At 35.6% G+C, this 26834-nt stretch overlaps 2 protein-coding genes across 5 annotated transcripts; both read left to right on the top strand.

Moving 5' to 3' along the window:
• Nucleotides 1–9443: 9443 nt before the first annotated feature.
• LOC123207306 (probable RNA-dependent RNA polymerase 1) lies at nucleotides 9444–15270 on the top strand. 2 transcript variants are annotated; one of them, XM_044624671.1, is made up of 6 exons: nucleotides 9444–9699; nucleotides 9891–9934; nucleotides 10301–10838; nucleotides 11145–12970; nucleotides 13272–13422; nucleotides 14193–15270. In XM_044624671.1, the coding sequence occupies exons 3-6, from the start codon at nucleotides 10320–10322 to the stop codon at nucleotides 14985–14987; spliced, it is 3291 nt and encodes a 1096-aa protein (XP_044480606.1). In that variant the 5' UTR covers nucleotides 9444–9699; nucleotides 9891–9934; nucleotides 10301–10319; the 3' UTR covers nucleotides 14988–15270. The 2 variants fall into 2 exon arrangements, with proteins under 2 accessions (XP_044480606.1, XP_044480605.1); XM_044624670.1 differs by lacking the exon at nucleotides 9444–9699 and having other exon boundaries at nucleotides 9768–9934.
• Nucleotides 15271–21773: 6503 nt separating this feature from the next.
• On the top strand, nucleotides 21774–26821 carry LOC123207301 (E3 ubiquitin-protein ligase RGLG4-like). Of its 3 annotated transcripts, none has more exons than XM_044624663.1 (12): nucleotides 21774–21914; nucleotides 22578–22758; nucleotides 24411–24495; nucleotides 24815–24955; nucleotides 25053–25166; nucleotides 25251–25348; nucleotides 25440–25519; nucleotides 25610–25715; nucleotides 25809–25936; nucleotides 26069–26195; nucleotides 26390–26446; nucleotides 26531–26821. In XM_044624663.1, the coding sequence occupies exons 1-12, from the start codon at nucleotides 21910–21912 to the stop codon at nucleotides 26612–26614; spliced, it is 1206 nt and encodes a 401-aa protein (XP_044480598.1). In that variant the 5' UTR covers nucleotides 21774–21909; the 3' UTR covers nucleotides 26615–26821. The 3 variants fall into 3 exon arrangements, with proteins under 3 accessions (XP_044480598.1, XP_044480597.1, XP_044480596.1); XM_044624662.1 differs by lacking the exon at nucleotides 21774–21914 and having other exon boundaries at nucleotides 22217–22758; nucleotides 26531–26641; nucleotides 26759–26821; XM_044624661.1 differs by lacking the exon at nucleotides 21774–21914 and having other exon boundaries at nucleotides 22217–22758.
• Nucleotides 26822–26834: the final 13 nt, after the last annotated feature.

The raw sequence follows: 26834 nt of genomic DNA, 5'->3' as shown, positions 1-26834 counted from the left end.
AATAACACCTAAACTTGGGTAAGTATAGTCTGTTGGCCTTATTATTGCGTGTGCAAAAATCAAGGGGGAATATCTATGTTAAGTGGTCCCACTCACATGTTAGCAATGGCAGAGTACAGAAGCTATTACATATTATGTCAAAAGACTTGTTCCCCTGCAACAGGAGGGGGAATTTTAAAGTCCCACCCTTGAATTTAAGAAAGCTTAAATATTCATTTATTAATCAATTTTTATTAAAATTTTAATTAAATTTAAAAATAAAATAATCGTTTTAATTATATTTTTATTTTTAAATTTTAAAAATTAATAACATTATTTCTATTTAAAAGTTTTTAATTTTAAAAAATTATATTTTTCTCAATAAATTTAAGATTTTCATCTTTTTTTAATTTCAATCACTCCTCAAAACTTTTAAAAACTATAGTTTCAATCTCCTCTTAAACTTCAGTTTCGACATCCTTTCGGCATCCTCCTTCACCTGAGCAAAGTCAACGTTATTCTTGTCTTACCTGAGCTATCCACTAGCAACATTAGTGATGGGAAACTACCATGAGACAAAGAGATAGAGATCTCTTCATCGCACGGTAGTTTCTTATCATCGATGGATAGCTCTAGCAAAACAAAGCTAAAATATATTCAATTCAGACAAAGGAGGACATCGAAGATGGATGAAGAGGATAGTGGAAGGATGTCGAAAACTGAAGTTCAAAAAGGGGAGGAAATTGTAATTTTTAAAAGTTTTGATGGATAACTGAAATTGAGAAAAGATGAAAACCCTAAGTTTGAGGGGAAAAAATACGATTTTTTAAAGTTATAAAACTTCAAGTAAGAAAAAAAAAATGAATTATATATATTTTTAATATTATTATTAAAATAATTATTTTATCTTTAACTCTAACTAAAAATTTTAATAAAAATTGATTGTAAGCGGAAGTTTAAATTTCTAAAAAATTAGAGAATAAGACGTTAGAATTTCATTGTATCTTCAATGGGAACAACTCTTTTCACCCTGTATATTATTTTAGTGCTAGCGGATAAATGCATTGCGTTACTGATTATTGAAATACAATAATGGGAAGCTGACATATGTCCCTAGTAGTACAATAACAATAAAATTATCTATACGTAACTTCTAATATAAAAATAAAACAAGAGGGTTGAGTGCTCGTCTGAATATTGCCATAAAAATGAATACTCTCTGAGACAAGAATATATAATTTGAACAAGAGTTTGCTAAGGTGTGAGCGAACTTAGAACAAAATTTCGATTTCTATTTCAGCTAGAACTTGAACAAACATCAGCAGAGTTATACAAGGACAGGCTCAAGTAAGAACAGGAGCTAATACAAACTATAGTACCCTATAGTTATTTGTCATTGGCCTTGGGTAGCTATCATGTTAAAATAATAAACACAATTTTATGCGAAGAAAATGGACCAACTACAAAAAATAAGATAAATCAGACTGCACAATTACCTTCCTGGTGCACTCATTGAATAACTTTCTTCATTCTTTCAGTAAAAAGTCTGGTGCTGGTTTCCGGGTATGCTCCAGCACTTATATAGGCTTGTTACATAATCACCAGTCAAAACATAAATACATTGCTGTACATGCATATGCACATCTCAATCATCGATATCTTGAACCCATGCCAAATCTATTCAATTCCCGAACACGTTATTTTTAGTTTGACTATGAAAAATCTAAATCTAACCTGAAGATTCACAAATTTTATAATATGTCAACGCAAAAGAAAAAAGACTATCATCGTGTTGTGTGTGAGAGAGAATGATAGGAAGAAAGAGGGAGACCTCGTAGCACAGTTTCAAGTGCCGCATTTGGGACAGAAAGCCCAACGATTCTCTTACTATCTGTTGTAGTTTCTACTCGCACCACCCGAAGCCGCTTATGACTTTAGCAGGCCTGTAGAGATCAGTTTTAGGTTTGCGCTCTTGAAATAAGAATATATATAATAATAATTCATTCCCTTGCTGATGTTATGATATTTTACGCATCAGGTACGAACACTTTTATGCCTGCTGGAAATTTTGCATTAAAAGACAATTTCTTTTCAGATTCTTTTTCAACAAACAAACTCATGAACTATATGCCTCACTCAGATGTGGACATACGATAAGTTCAGCTTTTTGTTTTCTCAAAGATAAGAGCATATGCATCTATCAAATTCTCTGGCAGACCTCCCAATTCAGTTAATCTAATACAATAAATCTAAAATTAATTTATAGATTAATCAAACTATATATTGAAATATAAATGAACCAAGCATACTCCAACAACTGCATGACATGCTACCATGCTTCTATAAAAACATTTACTATAGATAAATTAAAGAAACAAATTTAGCACCAATGAGACTAGAAAGACAAGAAGGAACTGGTTATAGGGAAAAAATCATACCTAGAAACTTCTAGAAATCATAAAAAATGTTCCAGATCCCCAAAGACCAAGCCTGACCATATAACCCATATTGCATGGCTCAGATGCACCAGTTGCTGAGCAATATATAGCACCTGTTATATTAAAATTAACATTAAAAATTAAGGTGACCTGGTTAAATCATCCCCTCATTTCCACGGCAGACACAACTAACCCAATTCTTCTTACGATAATAAGTTTTCATAAGAAATAATGAACAGATCTGATTTGAAGAATTAAGGCATGTTTAATGAACTGTGGACATATTAACAGGCTTGTATGTGAAAAGAAAACAAAAACACAAAGAGAGAGAAAGAGACACACAGATGGACAATTCAACAATATCTTGTTAAAAATTTTTTGATGTAGACTAATATTAATTATGGTTTTAGTTTAATAAAGTTAGATAATTGAATAGTCTAATGTCAACTTATAGATGATTTGATTGATTAATAAAGATAAGCTTAATATACTTAAAAGTTATAATCTGAATGGACAGTATAAGTGTTAAGGTTTATTAGACTTTAATAGAAGGTCAATTAACCTACTATAAATTGATTAGATCTCTACTCCAAAACTTAATACAGTATGTATGTAATATAGTTTATCTATTCAAAAATGTCATTCAGAAGGTTTCTAAAGTAAAAGACTAAGTCACGTCAAGATGTAATCTCAGTAGGCTATTTTAGGTGATTTTCAAAAGTTTTTTAAATTTAATTTGTAGAACAATCTAGATATTATTAAACTCCTAAAGTTTAATTTAACATTTCATATCTTGCATATATCCTGTGGATTTATTATTGGTTTATTTTATTCTTTTTCATGTAAAATAAATCTAACATATCTATCTAAAGGCTGGAGCATGCTGAGATCATTTCAGGAAACAAACCTGAATATCAAGAACTGCTTCCCCTTTGCGTGTTGGCTGACTTCCAGATCCTGGCACCAAATTTTTAGCTGTGTGGCACTACAATTAAGTCATTGACCCTTAGCAACAAAAACGATGGAAGAGTGTACTGCAACCGTAGAGTACCCATTGAATCAGTCAAACACAGAAATTTCTAGAAGCTTACACTGTGTCAAAATCACAATTTATAACATTTCTAAATTAAACGAAGTCCAGTATCTCATCAAATATGAGAAGAGCATCAAATCCTGCTCCACACCACTGCACAAGCTGCTGCAGACGAGAGCGACCTTTCTTAGAAGAAGCAATGAGGCTACTGTATGTCAAAAACACAACTCCTTCCTTGATCCCAACAGACCTTGAATCAAGCTTAGAATAAGGCAACTTATTCGAAACATGTACTGCATACAAAAAACTAACATTGTTACTGATCACATTCCAGGGAGCTCATAAATTGGATAAACTATAGCGATGATAAAATCACTAATGTGGACTGCACAAATTTGTTGCTAGTCTGTGCGCATTTCTTTATTTTTAACCTTTCTTATTTTCAACTTTACCCAATGGTGGGCTCTCCAAGTACCAATCACATCGCTGCACAAAGTGAAATACCAACAAACTATGCCTTCATCAAACCATATCACTGAGTTCCCGACTAGACACCAGGTAACTAGATGTGCAATATAAATTCAGCAGATTGCAATAACTTAAGATGATAGGTAAAAACCCAACAATAATGTTTAAGCTAACACACCCCTTTCCCCATGCAAATCAACCACAACCACAAGCAACGAAATAATAAATTAAAATGATTTCCCTCACATTTAAATTGCATTAGCTTCCAAACAACCAACATTTCCTCCCAAAACAGTGTTGGAGAGAACAAACCAGAACTGTTTATGACCTGGTCTTTTGTTGGAAATTAGTTTGATTAGCTCTTATATGTTTTTGTACTGTTTTGCTGGCAGATTTTTTTGTTTATTTTTTAGGATTAGTTTGGTTATAATTTTATTCAATAAACTGTCTGCAACTCCCCTATAAAAGGGTGATGTAGTTTAGTGAAATAAAAAATCAGAGTATTCCAGTTTGTTTCAAATATAAAACTTTTGTCAACTCCAAAGGAACCAACAGTGGTATCAGAGTTTTACTATGATCTAGAAAAATCATGCCTTCCAATCTAGTGCAACTCCGTGTACCCATGCTGACTAAAGACAACTATGAAATATGGTGCATTCAATTCAAGGCATTATTCGGCTCATAGGACCTATGGGATATTGTTAGCACTGGCTATGTGGATCCTACTCCAGAAGAAGAAGAGGTGTATACTCCAAAGCAGAAGAATATTCTCAAGGACCAACGCAAAAAAGACAAGAAAACTCTTTTTTTCCTTTATCAAGGACTGGATGATGACACTTTTGAAAAAATTTCAAAGGCCACCATAGGCAAAAAAGTGTGGGACAAACTAGCCATTATGCGCAGAGGAGTGGAACTAGTTAAAAAGTGCTTCTGCAGATATTACGAGAAGAATTTGAGGCAGCTCACATGAAGAAAGGAGAAACCATGTTTGACTATCATTCAAGATTAATTAGTATTGTCAATCAAATGTATAAAAATGACAAAAAACTTGAAGATGTACATGTGATTGAAAAGATGTTACGCTCCATTACTCCGAATTTTGAGCATGTAGTCACAACCATTGAAGAGTTGAAAGATTTAGAAATCATGACAATCAAAGAGTTATTAAGGTCACTTTGTCCATAAATTGCATATTCGATGATATGCTAATATTACAGATTGTGAACAAGTTTTGAAATTGAAAATGTCTTTTGGAAATAATGGTGGCAGACGGGGAAGAGGGTGTGGAAACCTCGCTCATCAAGGTCGTGGACTCCAATGTGGACATGAAAATCCAATTAAGACAAGAAGTTTACAGTTTGGTGAAGGAAAATCAACTGTACATTGTTGGAATTGCAACAATTCGCCCATTATGCTTCTGAATGTCCAATTAAGACAAGAAATTTACAATTTGGTGAAAGAAAAAAGTACAAGAAGGCGGCAATTTCAACTGATTGGAAGATCCTAAAAATACCTTCATGGAATATATAGCACGGTAATAAAACAGGACAGTAACAGATAATTATGAGCCCTAACACGTGGTACAAGATAAAATAAGCAGAGGCATCCATGAGTACATCTCACATATAACTTTAATTATAACTTAATCAACATATAGGATCTTCTCTTTTTTTTTTTCTTTTTTTTTTTGTCTAAAGCATGTCGTTCCTCATTTAAGAATAAGCAGGACACTTGTAGTCGCATCTCAATTTAATGTAGTTGCTACTCGAAACAGACAGCTAGCAAAAAACTCTCACAGACCAGCAACCGAGCAAACCTTATCACAGCAGCCTAGACCTCTATACTCCAAGGTACCACAACTGTAAGTCAGTAACTATATATCCTGGACCATAAGAACACTCCCATTCTGCTTAGTCGAACTTTATACTAGAATAAGAAACAACAGTGCCTACATACAAAGTCTTCTAAAAGAACCAATATACAGAATTATTAATGAGCAATTAGATAAGCTTGTTTCACTTAGTAAATTTGCCGACAGCAACATCTGACCAAACTGTCATATTGAATAAGGTATAATTAACACAATTATGTAACAGTACCAGTAGACGCAGACCAAAATAAAATCTACGTTTCATAATTTAGACAATATAAAAGCATAATAAAACCAAACTGAAAATAGAAATGAGAAACCTCGTTGACTTCCCCAGGGGGAGGAGCAGGCAGAAGACGCCGCAGAAGAAGAGGAAAGAACTGTTTGACTTTGGACATATCGACGGCCAACTCCACAGCACATTGCGGACACGAGAAGCGAACGAGTCCATGAGGCACGTTGAGAATCGCCTAACAATTAGCACAAGGTAACTGCATCTTAATCGGATCGATGCCGTGAGCCGGCACGTGCCTTCGCATTAACATTCTGCAGGTGACGACTGGGAGAGGGAACCATAACTCCTCTGGTAGAAGAAGTATTAGTAGTTGTAGGAGGAGGAAGTGAAGCGGTGATGGTCATGAGCTCCGACGGAAGCATTTGCGGAAGCTGACACGTAGGAGTAGGACAAATGAGTTCGGTTACACCTGGTCCCACCGTTAAGATCATACGACATCCGGCGCAATGCCCTGTACACCTCCACCATTCGGTGGAAGCACCGGAGTTTGACTCATAATAATTTAGCAATTAGTGATTAATATTCGTTAATTTTGAATTATTATGTTACTAACTTGGGATGCAAGGAGAAGTTCAAAATTTCTGGTTTTGGCGTTGGCGCCCTTAGTGTTTGCTAAATACCGTGGCGTTTGAGATGCATTGTTTCGTTTTGTTTGGCCGCCTGGCTCATCTAAATGCTGCCTACTTCCGAGTTTAGAATGACAGAGGGCGTGATATTAACCCATGCAATCATCAGCCTGCTGGTAAGTTTATGGGCCTAATTTGTTAATGGCCCACTCAATAGCCCATGAGGCTTTCATGTGCCCATTACATTAAGATAATTTGTTTGGCTCCATATTAAAATTCTAATAGGAGTCGACTTTTTTTTTTTTCGAATATATTAACAAAAGAAAACCGCTTATTATTAAAGAGGGAGCAGCAGACAAACTAAACTCATCTTAATAGGAGTGGATTCTAGGCAAGTCCAAACAAAGGATATGGCTTGAGTTTGATTTAAATTTTAATCTATAAGTGCAAAATTAAGTTTAGCTTGCTCTATTAGCAATATGTTCATTGGAGAATCCTTGAAAGAAGGAGACATTATTAAAGATAAAAGAAGGAAAAAATTCATTGATAAGGTTAGATTTAAACTAAGTTAGCATGATGTTTAAGTTTAAAATGAGTTAAATTCAAACTAAGAAAGTCTTAGTAAGTTCGATTCAAACACATTTGAATTTAACGAATTATTAACAAATTTATCTCATCTAATGATTGTCCATCTTCTTTGATTATTTTTTTTTCATACGCTTTTTGAAAGGTTTTTTCATGATGTTATTGTTAATTTGAATTAGATTTTTTTAATTCAAATTGAGCTTAAACTGATCTCATTTTAGATTTAACTCAATTTGAATTTACTTTGATTTTAATTTAAACTATACTTAGTTTGAATTTACCATTAACTAAAAATATGAATATATCAACAACTAGATTGAGTTGAATTGATTTGACTATATTACGAATTAAGAATATTTTTATTCAAACTCAGTCTGTATAGATTAAACAATGATATAAACTCAAATAACTTAGATTGAATTCACTATAACTCTTCAATTCTCTTAATGGCATGGGGAAGGAAAGGAGAAGGCACATATCACATCCAAACCTGTTCCTTTTTCCCCTTCTCAAAATTAACCTTGTAACTTCAGTTGTCGGTGGAGCATCTTTTTCAACCAGTCAATACCGCGTTCTCTTTTCCACAACCATATCATTTGTTCAACTATATCATCACCTCCCTTAATCATACATTCCATCAATACTTGGAAAAAGACTTGATAAACGTCTTTGTTGCTTGTGTTCACGTAGTTACCCATTCATTCATGCATTTTTTTCTACATTCAATGCTGACCCAGACCCAATAATCTACAGAAAAAGCAAGTGAGGCTCTCTACTACTATGGAGACGTTCACACTTGATCAATCCAAGCCAACCAATGAAGACTTTGAAGAATCTTACAAAGATAATCTCTCTCAGTTCCCATCGAGTTGTAATTACATTAACAACTTCTTACGAACATTCATTCATGCATTTAGAGCTTTTTTCAATCTTTCAAGCCATTAACAATACCACCAAGCTTCCTGCTATTCCCTTCATAGTTATGGCGAAGATCTGCCAGAGAAGATTGTTTATGGTTAAGCAGAAACAGAAATGTATAGTCCTACATTCTACATTCAACATTTCATGCAATAATTCGAACACTTCAGCTATTGAAACTGTAGATGTGTTAAGTGACATTTAAATTAGGGTTGGAATAGAACTCTATTCCCAGATTGGTCGTCAGAAAGTGGGTGGGTGGTTTCCACGCCGGAAAACGGCTAGGGAGGGAGGTAGGGAAAAGGCTAACCAATAGTCTTTCTAGATTTATTATCGAAAAATGGTTACTTGGAAAAAATCAAATCCTGTAAGAGAAAATGTAACTTTTCAAATTTTGAATGAAAAAAATTATTAATTGTTTAGATTAAGAGAGAAAAATAAGATAAAATTTTAGTTTTTTATAATTTTGTTAAATAACGGTTTTATCTTTAATTATAACATAATTTTAATAGAAATATGAATATTTGAGTTTTTGAAACTTTACAATAAAAGTTTGAAAATATAGTAAACCTTGGGTGGGAATGAATCTTTTAGCCTTGCCTAAATTACCTCAGACATTATCACGCAAGGAACTCCTAAGTTATTTTTATCATATTTTCCAACTTGGTTGTAGACTTGTTCAGTTTGCTTGACTAGTTCGAAGGACTTGGCATACGGTTGTGGACATGTACAGACTGTAGGTCAAGAGTAACAAAATGTCCCATATGTCGCCATAGGATCACTGTCGCCTTAGGTTATATTCTTGACAGCGGGGAGTTCTGGATTCAACTCAAGTTCGAGGTAGCCTCAATTTAGGCTATTTTAGCTCGAATTTACTCTTAATTGTTAAAGCAAAATAAGAAAGATGAATTTATCAACAAACTGATTTAGTAGAATTAACTAGATTATAACATGAACTAGGGCTATTCTTATTTAAATTCGATTTATTTGAACAGAAAAACTATACAAATTTGAACAATTTGGATCAAATCCACTCTGGCTCTTCAATTCTCTTCTACGGCATGGGGACAGGAAAGGTGAAGGGGAACATATCTGTTTTTTTTTTTTTTTCTCCCTTCTGAGAAGTATCCTTGTAACTTCGGTTGTTAGTGGGGCATCTTTTTCAACCAGTCAATACCTCATTCGCTTTTTCCACACCCTTACCATTTATTTAACTATATCATCACCTCCATTAATCACACTTTCCATTATTCATGCATTTTTTTCCACATTCAACACTGACCCAAATCCAATAATCTTCAGAAAAAGCAAGTGAAGCTCTCTACTACCATGGAGACGTTCACACTTGATCAGTCCAAGCCAACCAATGAAGACATTGAAGAATCTTACAAAGAATGGTCTCTCTCAGTTCCCATCGAGTTGTACTTACATTAACAACTTCTTAGGAAAGGACTCTTATTAGCCAATGGGATGTCGAAACTTGTAAGTCATATGGGAGTCTAGGACCCAATAGTTGCCCATGTCAGTAAAAGCAAGTCTTCAAGAAGGTAAATTTCCTTCTACTCTCAGTTTCAGCACATTCTTGTAAGAGAAGGATACACACACACACACACACACACACACACACACACACACATATATATATATATATATATATATTGACAACGAATAGTATTAGTAATAGTGTTACTATTTTGCTCCATATATACCTTCCTTGATCACCATTTGATTCTCACAGAGCGATAGAGTGTTGATTGATTATTGATAATTCTACGAGCACTTGTAAGTAAATCCCTGCTTAAATTCTTTCTGTTTCTTTGATTAAGTTCTTTGCTTATTGATATTTCCTTTGTTGTGTAATGTATGAACTAGTTTATATGTTGCTGTGAATTTGATGCTTTTTTGAGATTTAAATTGCTTCTGAGTTTTTTTCATTTCGCTATCTTGTTAAACAGTCTGTTCAGTTCCTTCTTTTTTTAAATGGTTGGTAGCATGTACTTCGTTAGACATTGACGACTTATAAGAAACTATCTACTAGGGCATGGCCTCAAAAGTTCATTTTCAGTTCAACATTGTTCATGTGTAATATATTTGCAGAGAATAACTTTGTTAGAGTTGCTAACTTTTGTGTTGGATATGGAACTGCAGTTGAAATTGTCACGACGAAATGGCTAAGACAATCAGCTTGTTTGGCTTTGCTTCAATTAAGCCTGAAATAGCAGTTAAGGAATTTGTGGAGGGATACACGGGTAAAGGAACAGTCTATGATGTGGTTAAGGTTAAGCCAAAAAAAGGTTCAAGGGCATACGCCATAGTTGAATTCACAACCATGGAAGCTGCAGAGTATATCGTGTCCATGGCTGCTGAACGACTTATATGGGATGGAGATTCTTATCTGAAAGCTCGTTATGTTGACCATGATAGAAATTCAGCTATGGAGAAAACCCCACAGGACAGGACTGATAACGCAAGATTGAACTTTGGCTGCCAGATTTCAGAGGAGAAGTTTTATGTGCTCTGGTCACAGGAAAATGTTTCTGTGAAATTTGACTCGGATCTCAGAAATTTTAGCTTCTTTCTAACTTATGATTCTGTGGATTATAAGCTTAAGGTTCCGTATGAGACAATTTGGCAAATCCAGCTACAACGCCCACATGATCAGTCTGTGAAGTTTCTTGTCATCCAGGTTAGCCATCAAAAAAACTTATTATTATGAAATTTTGTGTTAGCATTTGACAAAAATGAGAAAAACTACTTAATGTCCACCGTGTCCATTGCACACGTAAATGTTTCTGAGACTTCCTGAATATGGCTTTCTTCTAAAAGAACTCTACTTATTCTTTGATAGTTGAACTATATGTCATCTGGTACGCCATTTATCTAATTTCTTTGCTTTTTTGGTTGTTACATGTCAAAGTTGTTTTCTTTACTTCAAAATAGCAATTTATTTCTTTTATTTATTAAATTAATTTCCTTTTCTTTCTCTTGATAGTTATATGGTGCTCCTCTTATTTATAAGAGAGAAAGCCACTGGGACCGGACAGTTGATTTTACTCCATCCTCCAGCATTGGACAATCATCTGCTATGTGTTTGGAGCTTCCAGGCGGGGATCATGTTCCAAAAGCTCTGAAAGATTTCTTTTTCTACAAGGAAAGTCCAGGGAAGTTCAGTCTAAAGAAAGGTTCTACTTTCTCCTGCAATTCTGATCTTGTTCCAATTATAAGTCCACCACAAGGCATCGACTTGCCATTTAAGATCTTGTTCAAAATCAATTCCTTGATTCAGCACGGTTGTATTCCTGGGCCAGTACTTGATGTCAAGTTCTTTCGCTTCTTTGATCCAAGCAGAATGGATATAGCATTCATAGAACATGCATTGGAGAAGCTGTTTAATCTAAGAGAATGCTGCTATGATCCTGTAAGCTGGCTCAAAGATCAATACAAAAACTATTCTAAGTCTAAGACACTTCTTGGATCACCTCCCATTGCCTTGGATGATGGGCTAGCGTATGTGCACAAGGTTTTTGTAACCCCCACAAAAATTTACTTTCGTGGTCCAGAAGTCAGTCTGTCCAATCGTGTCTTACGCAGTTATCCTGATGACATTGATAATTTTCTTCGTGTTTCATTTGTTGATGAGGATATGGATAGATTGTTTTCAACAGTTTTATCTCCTAAGGCATCAGGAAAAAAGCGTACTAGAATTTATCAGAGGATACTGTCAACTCTCCGAAATGGCATAGTCATCGGAGACAAAAAGTTTGAAACTCTTGCTTTCTCAAATAGTCAAGTTAGAGAGAATACTTTATGGATGTTTGCATCTAGACCTGGGCTTACTGCAGCAGATATTAGAAAGAGCTTGGGTGATTTTCGTGAGATAAAAAATGTGGCAAGATTTGCAGCCAGACTTGGTCAGTCTTTGAGCGCATCCAGGGTTGCTGTGCCTGTTGATAGGAAGGACATCGAAATCATTCCTGATGTAGAAGTCAAAAGGAAAGGAATTAAATATGTTTTCTCTGATGGGATCGGAAAAATATCTTCTGAATTAGCCCAAGAAGTGGCTAAAAAATGTGGTTTCACAAGTTATACTCCATCTGCATTCCAGATACGATATGCTGGGTTCAAAGGTGTTGTAGCTGTTGATCCAAATTCTTCAGTGAAATTATCATTAAGACACAGTATGTTAAAATACGAATCAGACAGCACTAGTCTGGATATTTTGGACAATAGCAAATATCAGTCTTATTTTCTAAATCGCCAGTTGATCACCCTTCTCTCGACGCTTGGTATAAAAGATGGTGTTTTTGAAAGGAAGCAGAGAGAGGCCATAGCTCAATTAGATGCTATTTTGACAGACCCTTCAAGGGCACTTGAGGCGCTTGGATTGATGTGTTCAGGGGAGAGTGCAAATGTTCTCAAGGAAATGCTTAGGTGTGATTATAGGCCAGATGAAGAACCGTTTCTCTCACTGATGCTGCAGACATACCGTGCATCAAGTCTGCAGGACTTGCGAACTAAAGCAAGGATATTTCTTCCCAAAGGACGAAATATGATGGGAACTCTGGATGAGACAGGGACGTTAAAATATGGACAGATCTTTGTGCAATATTCTCACTCCAGATCTAGTCATTTTTCGGATGATTTCTACTTCCAGTCTCGTGGAAACGCATCAAATCAAACTAGTGTTTGTGAAGGAAAGGTGGTGGTTGCTAAAAATCCATGCCTCCATCCAGGAGATATGCGCGTTTTAGAAGCTGTGGATGTGCCAGCTTTGCACCACATGGTTGATTGTGTGGTTTTCCCAGCAAAAGGAAAACGGTAAACCTGCTTTTGCAAATGTCTTATATTTCATGTTAGATGTTTCTGAAACTGAATTACTTGAATAATTTTAAGGCATATAGATTCTTTATGTTCGGTATAGTGTTTATATCCTAGATTACATGAAATATATTTGCATACATGTATTTACTAATATTTGGTCTGCCCTATTTTCCTGCTTGGTGAGTTTATAAATTTATACAGTGTAAGCTCAAGAAATTCCTAAATCCTGTATCTATTATCCTAATGATTATGCATGATTATCAATTTAGAAACTGACACTGGTTTCATTATTGATTAGGCCCCATCCAAATGAATGTTCAGGAAGTGACCTTGATGGAGACATGTATTTTGTATGTTGGGATCCTGATCTCATTCCTCCTTATCAGTTTCGGCCCATGGATTATACCCCTGGAAAAGCTAAGGTTTTCCATCGTGATGTTACGATTGAGGTATTGCTCAACTTATAGCATCATGCATGTTAAGATTTATTTAGTCACATTCTTGAATCAACTCTGACTAGTTTCATTTGAATTTAATTTCTGCAAGTACACTACAATGAGATAGGCATCTCAGCAATAAGTCTTACGATCTGTCATTGCAATTTCCTTCATTGCAACATTTTTCATATGAAATTGCAACAAAACATATATCATTTTGTCCTCACCATTGATTTGTTAAACTAAATTTTCTCTGTAATTGATGTGCACTTTGTTTCTCTTGGCTGCTGTCTCTACACTTTCTATTGAGTTTTCTGTAATATAATATAGTGAACTAATCATTGATATTGCGCCTTGAATTTTTGTCTTACAGCGCTCTTTTACTAGACTATTCTCTTATAAATAGGTAAAAGTCACCTAGTTGTAACAATTAGTTGATGTAATGATTGATTGATTAGTTGCTTGGGGTTTTGAGCACATCACTTGGGTTGAGCCGAACCAACCCAAATATTTGTATGTTCCTTGTTTTGAGGTTGCTCTATATTGTTTGCAAGTTTGGGCGTTGCATGTTTTATTACCCAACACCAGTATTCTACTATTGCTGGAAGCGTAACTCGATAGCTTCACAGAGTCTATGATTGGTAATTAGGATACTCCTATGAAACATTTCATGAGATTGAGAATGATTTCTATTTCAGTATGCATCAGATTGTAACAGTAAATGGTGGTGTTTGATCAAAGCTGTAGTCTTTTGGCTAAACATATATATCATTGTGCTGCAGGATGTTGAGGAGTACTTCGTTGACTTTATTGTCAATGACAGCTTGGGCATAATCAATCATGCCCATGTTGTCTTTGCAGATAAAGAACCTGAGAAAGCAAGGAGTACGCAATGTCTTCAGCTTGCCCGCCAAGCCTCCATTGCTGTGGATTTTCCAAAAACTGGTGTGGCAGCAAAAATACCAAGTGAACTTCGTGTCAATAAATATCCAGACTTCATGGATAAGCCTGACTATATGACCTATCAATCAGAGCGTGTGATGGGAAGGCTGTATCGAGAGGTAAAAGGCATTGCACCACATGCAACTGCTATCAAATCCTTCACAAAGGAAATTGCATTGAGGTCTTTTGATTCTGATATGGAAGTTGATGGTTTCAAGAAATATGTCAATGAAGCTCTCCATTACAAATGCAAGTATGATACTCGGCTGAGTAACCTGATGAAGCATTATGGAATTGAGACTGAGGCAGAAATAGTTAGTGGATACATCATTAAAATAGCAAAAGGTTTTGATAAAAGAGGGGATTTGGATACAATCACTTCTGCCACAAGGTCCATAAGGAAGGAAGCTAGGGCCTGGTTCAACGAGTCTAGTGAGTCAGGTTCTAGTAATTCTGATGGTAATGATGCATATGCAAAGGCTTCAGCATGGTATTATGTAACATACCATCATAGTTATTGGGGTTACTGCATCAAAGAAGGAATTAGCCGTGAACATTTCCTCAGTTTTCCATGGTGCATTTATGATACGCTCATTGAGATCAAGGGAAAAAAAAAAAGAAAAATGAGCGGCTAAGAGCAAGTGATGGACATTATTTTTCATCACTAGTGTGCCATTTCAGTAACGAATTGCACTTTTAGTTGGTGGAGCGATTTAAATGGTGTTCAGTACCTAAGTATCTGCGTACGCTTGTTCCTATATAATAAAGCTACATGTGTAATAGCAACTTTAGTTCCTTTACTCTATGGTGGAAGTGTGTTGTTTTATAATGTATTTTTTCAGAAGTGTGTTGTGTGTTTAATACTGGAAACCTGTATTCAGTTCATGTAATAAAATAAATGTCTGGTTTGTTGCGTGATCTCTTGGAATTTGCTTTGTTTAGCATAGTAGAGTTTATCAAAGAATAATATCCACTATAGGAAATGGCATAGCTATTTGTGATAAGAAGTTTGGAACTCTTTCATTTTCAAATAGTCAATTAAAAATAATTCTTTGTGGATGTTTGGGTCTAGACTCTAGACCTGGTCTTGCTGGAGCTGATATCAGGGAGCAGATGAGTGATTTTCTTGAGACCAAGAATGTGAGCAAATGTGCAGCTAGATGGGTCAGCCTTTCGGTGCAGCCATTGAAGTTTGGCATGTTTATAACAAAGAATATAATACCATCCCTGATGTGGAAACTCAGAGGGATGGAAAAACATATGTTTTTTACTGACGGAACTGAAAAGATATCTGCTGAATTATCTCAAATAGTGGCTAGAAAATGTGGCATAACAGCCTTTTAGATTCAATATGGTGGATAAAAAGGTGTTGTTTCTGTGGATCCAAATTAATCAGTAAAATTTAGAAACAGTATGTTGAAATACAAATTGAAAAGCACTAGCCTGGATGTTTTGAAATTGAGCAAGTATCAACCTTGACTTCTGTTAATAATTTGCTTCAGGACTGCCACGTTGAACTTTTCTTTGATTAGTTTCAGTCAAATTTGTTTTTCCAGTCAATAAGTCCTATTCTTTAGGATATTGTTAATGTTATCAGAAATCTTGGTTGTTACTGTAATTTTTTTTAAGCATTATCTTTTCAGTTCAGATATTTTTAATATAAATGTAGTGCACCAGAATGAATAAAATAATATTACTTTTTGCTGCATCATATCAGCTTTTCTCATTTCTTGCTTTTATTCTTTCATTCAATTCAAATTTCTATCCTTCGTTTTCTCTGATTTTCTTCTCAAAAAACCATCAATTGGTATCAGAGCTTCATTCTTACGGAACCTGTGAGTATCCATGGAAACAGAAACTGATTTCCCCAAATTTTCTCAAGCTGCTCCACATGTTTTTGATGGAGAAAACTACCAACTTTGGGCTATTAGAATGGAAACTTATCTTGAGGCTTTGGATCTATGGGAAGCCGTCGAAGAAGATTATGAAGTTGCTCCGCTGCCAAACAATCCGACGGTAGCTCAGATGAAAAGCCACAAAGAGAAGAAGACCAGAAAATCAAAGGCCAAAGCAGTGTTGTTTGCTGGTGTTTCAACAACGATTTTCACAAAGATCATGAATCTCAAATCAGCAAAAGAAATCTGGGAGCATCTGAAGACGGAATACGCAGGAGATGAAAGAATACGAGGAATGCAAGTGCTCAATCTAACAAGGGAATTTGAGCTGCAAAAGATGAAAAATGCTGAGACAATCAAAGAATATTCAGACAGATTGCTTGGCATTGCCAACAAGGTAAGGCTTCTTGGCACTAAATTTGATGATACAAGAATTGTTGAAAAAATTCTTGTTACGGTGCCTGAAAAATATGAAGCCTCAATAACCACCTTGGAAAATACTAAAGATCTGTCCAAGATCACCTTGGCAGAACTGTTGAATGCTTTGCAGGCTCAAGAACAAAGGAGACTTATGAGACAAGAGTGTACCGTAGAAGGAGCCTTGTCAGTCAAACACCAACAGGAAAGTTTTGGGAGTAGTTCAAGCAGTCGCACTCGAAACAAAGGTGGAAGCTCAAGGAGAAATTTCCCGCCTTGTGAACACTGTGGCAAAATGGGTCATTCTCCATTCAAGTGTTGGAAGAGGCCTGATGCAAAGTGCAGCAAGTGCAATCAGCTTGGACATGAAGCTGTGATTTGCAAAAGCAAATCTCAGAAACCAGAGGAAGAAGTCCATGTAGCTGATCAAGATGAAGAAGATCAGATGTTTGTGGCAACGTGTTTCTCTACAAAGGTCTCCTCAGAAAGTTGGCTCATTGACAGTGGTTGTACAAACCATATGACCTTTGACAAAACTCTTTTTAAGGAGTTAAAGGCTACTGCAATGACTAAAGTCAGGATAGGGAATGGTGGTTATATTGCTGCAAAAGGAAAAGGAACCATTGCAATGACAACTAGTTCAGGTACAAAAACTATTTCAGATGTTCTTTATGTACCTGATATTGATCAAAATCTGCTGAGTGTTGGCCAGTTAATTGAAAAAGGATTTAAGGTGTCCTTTGAAGACTTGTATTGTCACATCTACGACGCCGCTGGAAAGGAGATTTTACGTGTCAAAATGAAAGGGAAAAGCTTCTTATTTGATCCTACGGAGGAGGAACACACAGCTTATTCCACCAATGTCAACATCACAGAAGTCTGGCATAAAAGGCTTGGGCATTGTCATCTTCAACGAATGCTCAAGATGAAGAAAGATGAAGTGACAAAAGGTTTACCAGTTCTGGTTGATCACCTGCCAAACTGTCATGCTTGTCAATTTGGTAAACAAAGTAGGAAACCATTTCCTAAATCATCCTGGAGAGCAACACAGAAACTGCAACTAGTTCATACAGATGTGGGTGGACCTCAAAGAACACCATCACTTCAAGGTAGCCGGTATTACATTCTTTTCATTGATGATTTTACAAGAATGTGTTGGATTTATTTCCTAAAGTTCAAGTCTGAAGTTGCTGGAGTATTCTGGAAGTTTAAAAAGATGGTGGAAAATTTAAGCGGCTGCAAAATTCAAATCTTAAGATCTGATAATGGAAAAGAGTACACTTCTGCAGAATTTAACTTGTTTTGTGATGAAGCTGGCATAGAACATCAGCTCACTGCCCCTTACACTCCACAGCAAAATGGAGTGAGTGAAAGGAAGAACAGATATGTCATGGAGATGGCTAGATGCATGTTGCATGAGAAGGGGTTGCCAAAAAATTTCTGGGCAGAGGCAGCCAATACAGCAATATTTCTGCAAAATCGGCTTCCAAGTGTAGCCGTTGAAGACAAAACTCCATTTGAAGCTTGGTATGGGTATATACCTTCACTAAGTTTTCTTAAAGTATTTGGTTGTTTGTGTTTTGTCCATGTTCCACAGGTTAAGAGAGACAAGCTTGATAAAAAAGCAATTCTAGGTATCTTTGTTGGCTATAGCACAATTTCTAAAGCCTACAAAGTATATCATCCTCAAACAAGAAAAATGGCGATAACTAGAGATGTTCACTTCAATGAGGATGAGCAATGGGACTGGGAAAATTCACAAGGAACTAACAGACCTTCAAAAGAATTTAGAAGCGATTTTTTTGAGGAGGAGACAACAGACCAATGGGAAAATGAATTGATAGATGATCCACCAATTAGAGGAACAAGATCACTTTCAAACATCTATCAAAGATGTAATGTAGCATTATGTGAACCTGCTGATCATGAAGAAGCTCTTAAAGACCCTAAGTGGAAGAAAGCAATGGAGGAGGAGATGTCAATGATTCACAAGAACAAAACTTGGGAATTAGTCAACAAACCAGAAGGCAGAAAAATCATTGGAGTAAAATGGGTGTACCGAACGAAGCTAAATGCTGATAACTCCATCAACAAGTACAAAGCTAGGCTCGTCGTCAAGGGGTATGCTCAAATTTTTGGTGTTGATTATTCTGAAACGTTTGCTCCTGTTGCTAGACTAGATACAATCAGGTTGTTGTTAGCCATATCAGCACAAAAAGGCTAGAAAGTGTTTCAGTTAGATGTCAAATCAGCTTTTCTAAATGGTGTTCTACAAGAAGAAATTTATGTGGAACAACCAGAAGGATTTGTTGTGCAAGGTGAAGAGGATAAGGTCTATTTGCTCAAAAAGGCTCTTTACGGCCTAAAGCAAGCTCCAAAAGCTTGGTACAGCAGGATTGATGAATATTTGCTAAGCTTAGGCTTCACAAAAAGCTTATCTGAAGCTACTCTTTATGTTAAACAAAAGGGTAGTTATGTTCTTATTGTATCTCTTTATGTTGATGACCTTTTGGTAACAGGAGATAATGCACAGATGATTGAGGAGTTTAAACAAGAGATGATGCAGGTCTTTGAGATGACAGATCTTGGTCTTATGACTTACTTTCTTGGCTTGGAGGTCCAGCAAAGCCAAAATGAAGTTTTCATCTGTCAGAAGAAGTATGCAAAGGAAATTTTGAAGAAATTTCAGATGGAAGAGTGCAAAGCAATAAACACACCAATGGGTCAAAAAGAGAAGCTGAGCAAAGAAGATGGTGCTAGTAAAGTTGATGAAGGCCATTACAGAAGTTTGATTGGTTGCTTGATGTATCTTACAGCAACAAGACCTGATATTCTATTTGTTGTAAGTCTCTTATCTCGTTTTATGCATTGTGCTAGTGAAGTGCATTTAAGAGCAGCAAAAAGAATCTTAAGGTTTATTAAGGGCAGTCTTGATTGTGGTGTCAAGTTTGAGAAGAGTCAGAACTTCAAGTTGAGTGGTTTTTCAGATAGTGATTGGGGTGGTTCTATTGATGACATGAAAAGTACCTCAGGATACTGTTTCAACCTAGGCTCAGGTATTTTTTCATGGTGTTCAAAGAAACAAGAGATTGTAGCACAATCCACTGCAGAAGCAGAGTTTATTGCAGCAACTGCAGCAGCAAACCAAACTCTATGGCTAAGGAAAGTCCTATCTGATTTACACATGGTGCAAAATGAAGGTACTGAGATTTTTGTTGATAATCAAGCAGCAATTGCAATTTCACGAAATCCAGTATTTCACGGAAAAACAAAACACTTCAACATCAAGCTCTACTTCTTGAGGGAAGTGCAACAAACTGGAAAAGTGAAACTTGCTTACTGCAAGTCTGAAGATCAGCTGGCAGATTTGTTCACAAAGCCACTTCCAGTTGGCAAGTTCGAGTTACTAAGGAAGATGATTGGAATTTGCAGTGCCTAAAGCAAGGAGGAGTGTTAATAATTTGCTTCAGGACTGCCACGTTGAACTTTTCTTTGATTAGTTTCAGTCAAATTTGTTTTTCCAGTCAATAAGTCCTATTCTTTAGGATATTGTTAATGTTATTAGAAATCTTGGTTGTTACTGTAATTTTTTTTAAGCATTATCTTTTCAGTTCAGATATTTTTAATATAAATGTAGTGCACCAGAATGAATAAAATAATATTACTTTTTGCTGCATCATATCAGCTTTTCTCATTTCTTGCTTTTATTCTTTCATTCAATTCAAATTTCTATCCTTCGTTTTCTCTGATTTTCTTCTCAAAAAACCATCAACTTCTTAATTGCCAGTTGATAACCCTTTTGTCTACCCTCAAAATTTAAGATTGTGTTTTCAAAAGGAAGCAGAAAGAGTTCATATCTAAATTAGACGCTATTTTAACGGATCCCTTGAGGACACATGCAGCACTGGAATTCATGTCTACATGGGAGAACACAAATTTTAATATGAAATGGCTATTTCTTGGTTATGATGGGATGTCTTGATGAAACAGTGACTTCGGAGTATGTAAGGTGTTTGTGCAATAATCTGGCACTGGTACTCAGTTTTCTGACAATTTTTTTTATATGATTAGTGGCAATAGATCAGTTCAACATAATATTGTTGACAGACAAGCAGTTGTTGCAAAAAACCTTGTCTGCTTCCAGGAGACGTGTAAGTTTTAAGTGCTGTGAATGTGCAGGCTTTGCACCACATGGTGGATTGCATTGTTTTCCCATTGAAAGGAAAGAGATAAGACTTATTCTAGCTACAATACTTTTTCCATCTAGATGTTTATGAAAGTGGTTTAAAATCATATAATTAGATGATTTTCAAAGTAAATCATACGGGCTTTCTATTTACAGTATTATTGTTTGCTAATTGATTCTGCACACTCTAGTTGGTTTAGTTAGTAAAACGAAGAGGCAAAACAGGACACCTTTTCATTAACATCTCCTTTCTCAGTCTCATTCATTGCGTTGTCATTTGACTCAAAATTCATCAATACTAGATTTTAAATTGACAATGAACAACTTTATAAATAATTTCCCCTGTTTGTCTCACATTTTATAGAATATAAATTGAGTTGTGACTCCTTAAAGTTTGATTCCCCTGTCTCAGCATGTTCTATAGCTAGCACTAAAAAAATCTCGAACTGTTTATAACCAACATGGCCATTAAAGTGCTCCCATCATTCAATCAGTTGGATATTTTATAATGCTATGAAGTAACTTGGAAATTTCACAATGTTGCAGAAGAACTCGATGCTCCAAGCAAAGCAAATTTAGCTATAATGGAACTGAGCTTCCTCATGCCTGACTTAAAGACCAGATAATATTCTAAATGCCTCAATTTGTTTTTATTCTCAGATTCCAATAGCTGCTTTTACTGGTGTAAAATCAAATATGCAATATACCCATAAAAAAAAAAAATTATCTTTCATGCTTGCAAGATAGCTGTTGCTTATTTTGAATAATTGAAATTGACCGTGACATAGTGAGTATTTTCCTTGGAAAAGAAATTTTTCCTCTATGTTTTTCTCCACAAGTCAAGGTCTCTCACAAGTGTTTGTAATATTTTAATCGGTAAAACATAAATGTGCAACAGAGTCAGTAGCGCTGCCCCAGTCTTTGTATTAAGTAATGGCTGCCAGTCTTGTGGCAAAATTCCACAAAGTACAAGGGTAGGTGGGACTGAGTTATGAGTTGGGGTTACCTTGCAAGGTCTCCAGCAGCTGGGTTTAACAGATCTCTATACTTCTCATTCGCATGTGGTAAGTGTCAACTATCTAATACCTTTTGGTCTGATTTCACTGCTCTACTTTTTTTTTTGTGTGTGTGTTGGAGCTGCAAATATTTTCTTGCTCGAAAAAAGATTGTTTTCACACTACAAACTTCCAAAACCATCTTCAGCATACCATTTTTCATGCTCAAGGAATTGAGAATGGAGGTTTGGGTTAATGGATTGATCCATTGTTCTACATGTCCTCTAGTTCCCCTGTGTTGGCCCCAAAATAACCATAATACCCCTCATGTTTTTTTTTTAAAAACTTTTGTTGAGTAATATATATATACAATTAATATGATCATGAACGTCACTTGACGTTACAAATCTGGTTGAGACTTTACAAGTGGTAGCCTCTGGTAACTAGAGTTACTGGGTTCTCTGCACGTTTGAGCCTTCGGTGTCTCAATATTTCAGATTCTTTGGTAGACTCAAAGCTAGCATTATTCGCACGCAAATTAAGCATCTTCTTGAGGGCGAAAGCTTCTTCTTCCCTTTGCATCTTTCTTTTACTTTTTCTCGTCTACATAATCTCCGTATTAGCTTTGTTTGAAGTTTTTATACATGTGAAGGAAGATGATATGGGCAACGTTTTTGCCATCCATAAGCGTCAGCAGCCAATTAACAACACTAACCCCGAGTTAAATCGCAGGACAACTAGCAGTCAGATAAGTTCTAGAGGGAAATCTGAAATTATTAGCACAAATCGCAGCATGTCACGACAACCATCAACCTCTGTAACCGTGAGTGGTACTGGTCCAAAGATGAAGAGGAGCAACAACATAAAGAACAAGTATTCTTTTATCCCTGACAATTTCACAACCCTTGAAGAGGTTCATATTTCTCTTCTCTTGACTTTCGTCTTTGCTTTCTTTCTTCAATGTTGTGGAGTAGTGTAGTTGTTTGTTCTCGGATAGAAAGGTAGATATATATCCATATCATGCATTTAATAATGCAATTTGATATGATTGATATATGTATGTATGTATATGACAGGATAGAGTATTTTCACCCAATCCTGTCATCTTCAACTTTATCTCTTTGTTCAATAATTGAGTACATATATGGTGTCACCCAATGCCTGTATTACTGATTATTCTTCTAATAAAATTGTTCATCTTTTTAGTTATATTATTTTATCAGTTAGAACAAGCTTTGATTCAGTTCCAATCCAATTTTACTTATCATATTATTATGAACTCAATATTTGAAGATTAACCCAATCTAATGCTAGTGTTTAGTTGGCCAAACTTTTGCTGGAATTATAATTTTTTTTTTTTTTAAAGTAAAACATATATATTAACAATATAAGTTTTTTTATCAAGAGGATTTATTTAAAAATAACAGCCTATACTCATCTTTTTCGACAAAAATAACAGCCTAAAAAACTATTTAAAACCTTCATAACAAGAGCAAAGATAAACTTACATCGTGTTGTTGGATATAAAATTGGTTAGGTGAGAAACACGTTTTCGGTCAAGTCAACACGGTTTGGTTTTTCGGTAGTGGGAAAGAGCTGTAATTAATTATCTTCAATGTCAGTGCTTGGACCACTTGTTTGCTAATAATGAATCACGTGGGATCCATTTTAATTAATCACCATTTCTTTTCTCTTTCTTCTTTTGTTTAATAATAATTTATTGCATTTCTCTTTATGGGTATTCCCCTTTTTTGATTCTTTGATCTTATAGCAAGGATGTTCTTCCATTCTAATCCCTTTGCTACAAGTCCGTCCTTGTGTAGGGCTTACTTATTTAGGAGTCACCACATGAGAGAATTCTATAGCATCACAATTAGGGTTTCCAATGAATTGAGTCTAGTCTGGTTCTGTTATTGTCAAGCCAATCTTGACCTTATCGCTTCTTGGCTAAATGAGCCCACTAGCTTGCGGCTTTTTACAATTCCCCCTGTGCTTTTATATCTTGTTATAATAATATTATCTGATCCCTTCAGCTTTTAAATTTTTTAAACATAAACCCACACCAAATCTTGAATATAGGAGGATAACTAATAAATATAAGTTAAGAGGTTTTACTATAATTTTTTTAGTAATACTCGGTTCAGCTTGATTGCAGCACTCATAATAATGATAGCCCAAACCAATACAAATATTCGTAACCATCAACTAATTGTAAAGTAGAAAATGGTTTAAAAATTTGAGAGGGCGCATAAATTTTGTGCCAAGTTTTTGGGTTTCTTGACTGAAAACACTACCTGCTTATCTAAGAATCTTATTTGTTGTATACTAATAACAGAAAGTCTAGTATTAGCATTACGAGATTCTTGCATGTGGTCTGGTTTTCTAGTTCTTACAACATAAAGCCAACAACTCTTGACATTTCCTTGTATTCTACATTGGAAATTCATTCTCTTTTTGCTAATCATTTTCCATACTGGTTTCCTACAAGAATTATGTTACCTAAAAGTTATACAAGTCATGTTAATGAGTTTCTGAAGCTTGAGAAATGGTATATCCTGTTTTCAGGTAACAATAGCCTTGAGGGATGCTGGATTAGAATCTTCCAATCTCATTCTTGGAATCGATTTCACAAAAAGCAATGAATGGACTGGTATACATTATTGTTCCCGGAATGTGGTTAATTTGAGTGAAACTGAAGTCCTTTCATCTTAAAAGAGAGCACGCATGCACATCTCTTTCTCATATTTGTGCAACCCCAAGGGAAATTGAACAGTTAAACTTAGGAAACAAAAAATAAGTACATCCATTCTATGTAAGATCAAGCAAGGAAAGCATGTCATGTTAATGCAAGTCAAGTATTTCCAAATTTCCCCAAAATTTGGCATTAGTTCATGTTTAATAAATATTTTGAGCTCATGCATTTACTATGTATTTCTATTGAAACTAATGCATTCATGTTATTATTAAAGGCAAAATATCATTTAATAATCGGAGCCTTCATGCCATTGGAGACACCCCTAATCCATATGAAACAGCGATCTCTATAATTGGAAAGACAATTGCCCCCTTTGATGAAGACAACTTGATCCCTTGTTTTGGCTTTGGTGATGGTAAGTTGTGTTGTTTATTTCCTCTACAAGGTTAATCTTTTGACTCTTTCTCTCCCAATCAATAGAATGAATCTAATTTTTTGTTTTTTCATAACAGCAACAACACATGATCAAGAAGTGTTTAGTTTTCACAGTGATCATACTCCTTGCCATGGTTTTGAAGAAGTATTATCATGCTACCGAAAGATAGTTCCAAGCTTGCGACTTTCAGGTTAGTTCTCTATGATCAAATGAATAGAATGATTTGCTTATCTGAAAAATGACAGCTTAATAAGTATAATGTATTTGTTTTAAGGGCCAACTTCTTATGCACCGGTGATTGAAGCTGCAATCGACATTGTAGAGAAGAGTGGCGGGCAGTACCATGTATTGGTTATAGTTGCAGATGGCCAGGTTGAATCTAAAGTCCTGTATCTCTGCCTGTCTCACAGAATTGTGCACCACTTACATCTTTTTTATCACTGTGTTTTCTTTTACCGTGAAGGTGACTAGGAGTGTCGATACACATCCTAGAGAACTTAGTCCACAAGAAAAGCAAACAATCCAGTCTATTGTTGATGCAAGGTAGAGTCTTGCTTTGAAGAACAAGTTATGTAAATTTAGCACTGCATTTTTTGTACTTAATATGGAATATGTTTGATATCCTACATCCAGTTCATATCCACTCTCCATTATTCTTGTTGGTGTCGGGGATGGACCTTGGGAAGACATGAGGAAATTTGATGACAAGATCCCGGCACGGGAATTTGATAATTTTCAGGTACTTAGTTGCTGCAATGACAGCAGACAACTAACCTCAAAAGCTTTCTGATTTACATTATGCTTTGTATTTATGTATTCTTTTTGCCTGCAGTTTGTTAATTTCACTGCCATTATGTCAAAACAATCAAGTCCTTCTGAGAAAGAAACAGCTTTTGCTCTTGCTGCCCTAATGGAGATTCCCTTGCAGTACAGAGCAGCCATGGAATTCGGTTTACTCAAGTAAGGATCATTAAATCTTTTATATTCCATCTACAAATGCAGAATGAATATTATTTTACAGAAGCTTTGCATCAAAGTCAAATAAGAACAACTTTCTGGTATTTGCTTATGTTGTATCTCATTGGACGATAGGCGTAGAACAGGGAGAGCACCAAAGATAGTTCCCCGCCCTCCTCCTGTTCTTTACAGTCGTCGTGCTCCACTAGAGCATGAAGTAAGCACCACTGCATCATCACCTGCAATAGATGATCGAACCCAGGTATAATAATGAAAAGATGTGAGGATATAAATTGTCACGAGTAATTTGATAGTAGGAATTTATATTTTAGTCAACTTGGAGGAGGAGAATCACACTTAAGTTTCTTTTCATTCTGAATCACAATTGGTTTTTTAAATCTTTCAAGTTCTGATAATACCGAGGTACTTTTCTCATATTTTCCAACTTGATTGTAGGCTTGTCCGATTTGCTTGACTAGTCCAAAGGACTTAGCCTTCGGTTGTGGACACATGGTGAGTTACAGTACTATAATTGTTTGGTTTTTGTTTCTCTTCCTTAATGCCTTAATTTTGAGTTAAATTTTACTTGAAACTCAGACTTGTAGAGACTGTGGGTCAAGAGTAACAAACTGTCCCATATGCCGCCAGAGGATCACCAATCGCCTGAGGCTATATTCTTAATAGTTGATCCAAAGGAAGCTCAAACGGGTTAGGCTTGGGAGACAACAGTGCTTTCACGATTGAGAATTGTGAATTTTTTTTTTGTAAATTTCTGTTTTCTAACCCTGATTTGTGCACTTGTATGCCTGTGTTCTTTCTTTGCAGGTTTGAGAATTGTGCTTTCAGGTTTCTACCATATGTATCTTCAATAAAAGATTTGTTTAGTAACAGGTTCCATGTT

Source organism: Mangifera indica, unplaced genomic scaffold (assembly GCF_011075055.1).
Source record: "Mangifera indica cultivar Alphonso unplaced genomic scaffold, CATAS_Mindica_2.1 Un_0070, whole genome shotgun sequence".
In the NCBI taxonomy this organism is placed as follows: Eukaryota; Viridiplantae; Streptophyta; class Magnoliopsida; order Sapindales; family Anacardiaceae; genus Mangifera; species Mangifera indica.
The sequence above is the reverse complement of the archived record's forward strand: the minus strand, read 5'-3'. Positions and strand labels throughout refer to the sequence as shown.

Coding starts and splice junctions, on each gene's coding strand:
- LOC123207301 (XM_044624662.1), top strand. CDS start 22,507: ATGGGCAACGTTTTTGCCATCCATAAGCGTCAGCAGCCAATTAACAAC. Junction 25,349..25,439: donor TTATAGTTGCAGATGGCCAG/GTTGAATCTAAA, acceptor TTTACCGTGAAG/GTGACTAGGAGTGTCGATAC. Junction 26,196..26,389: donor CAATAGATGATCGAACCCAG/GTATAATAATGA, acceptor ACTTGATTGTAG/GCTTGTCCGATTTGCTTGAC.
- LOC123207306 (XM_044624671.1), top strand. CDS start 10,320: ATGGCTAAGACAATCAGCTTGTTTGGCTTTGCTTCAATTAAGCCTGAA. Junction 10,839..11,144: donor TGAAGTTTCTTGTCATCCAG/GTTAGCCATCAA, acceptor TTCTCTTGATAG/TTATATGGTGCTCCTCTTAT. Junction 13,423..14,192: donor ATCGTGATGTTACGATTGAG/GTATTGCTCAAC, acceptor ATTGTGCTGCAG/GATGTTGAGGAGTACTTCGT.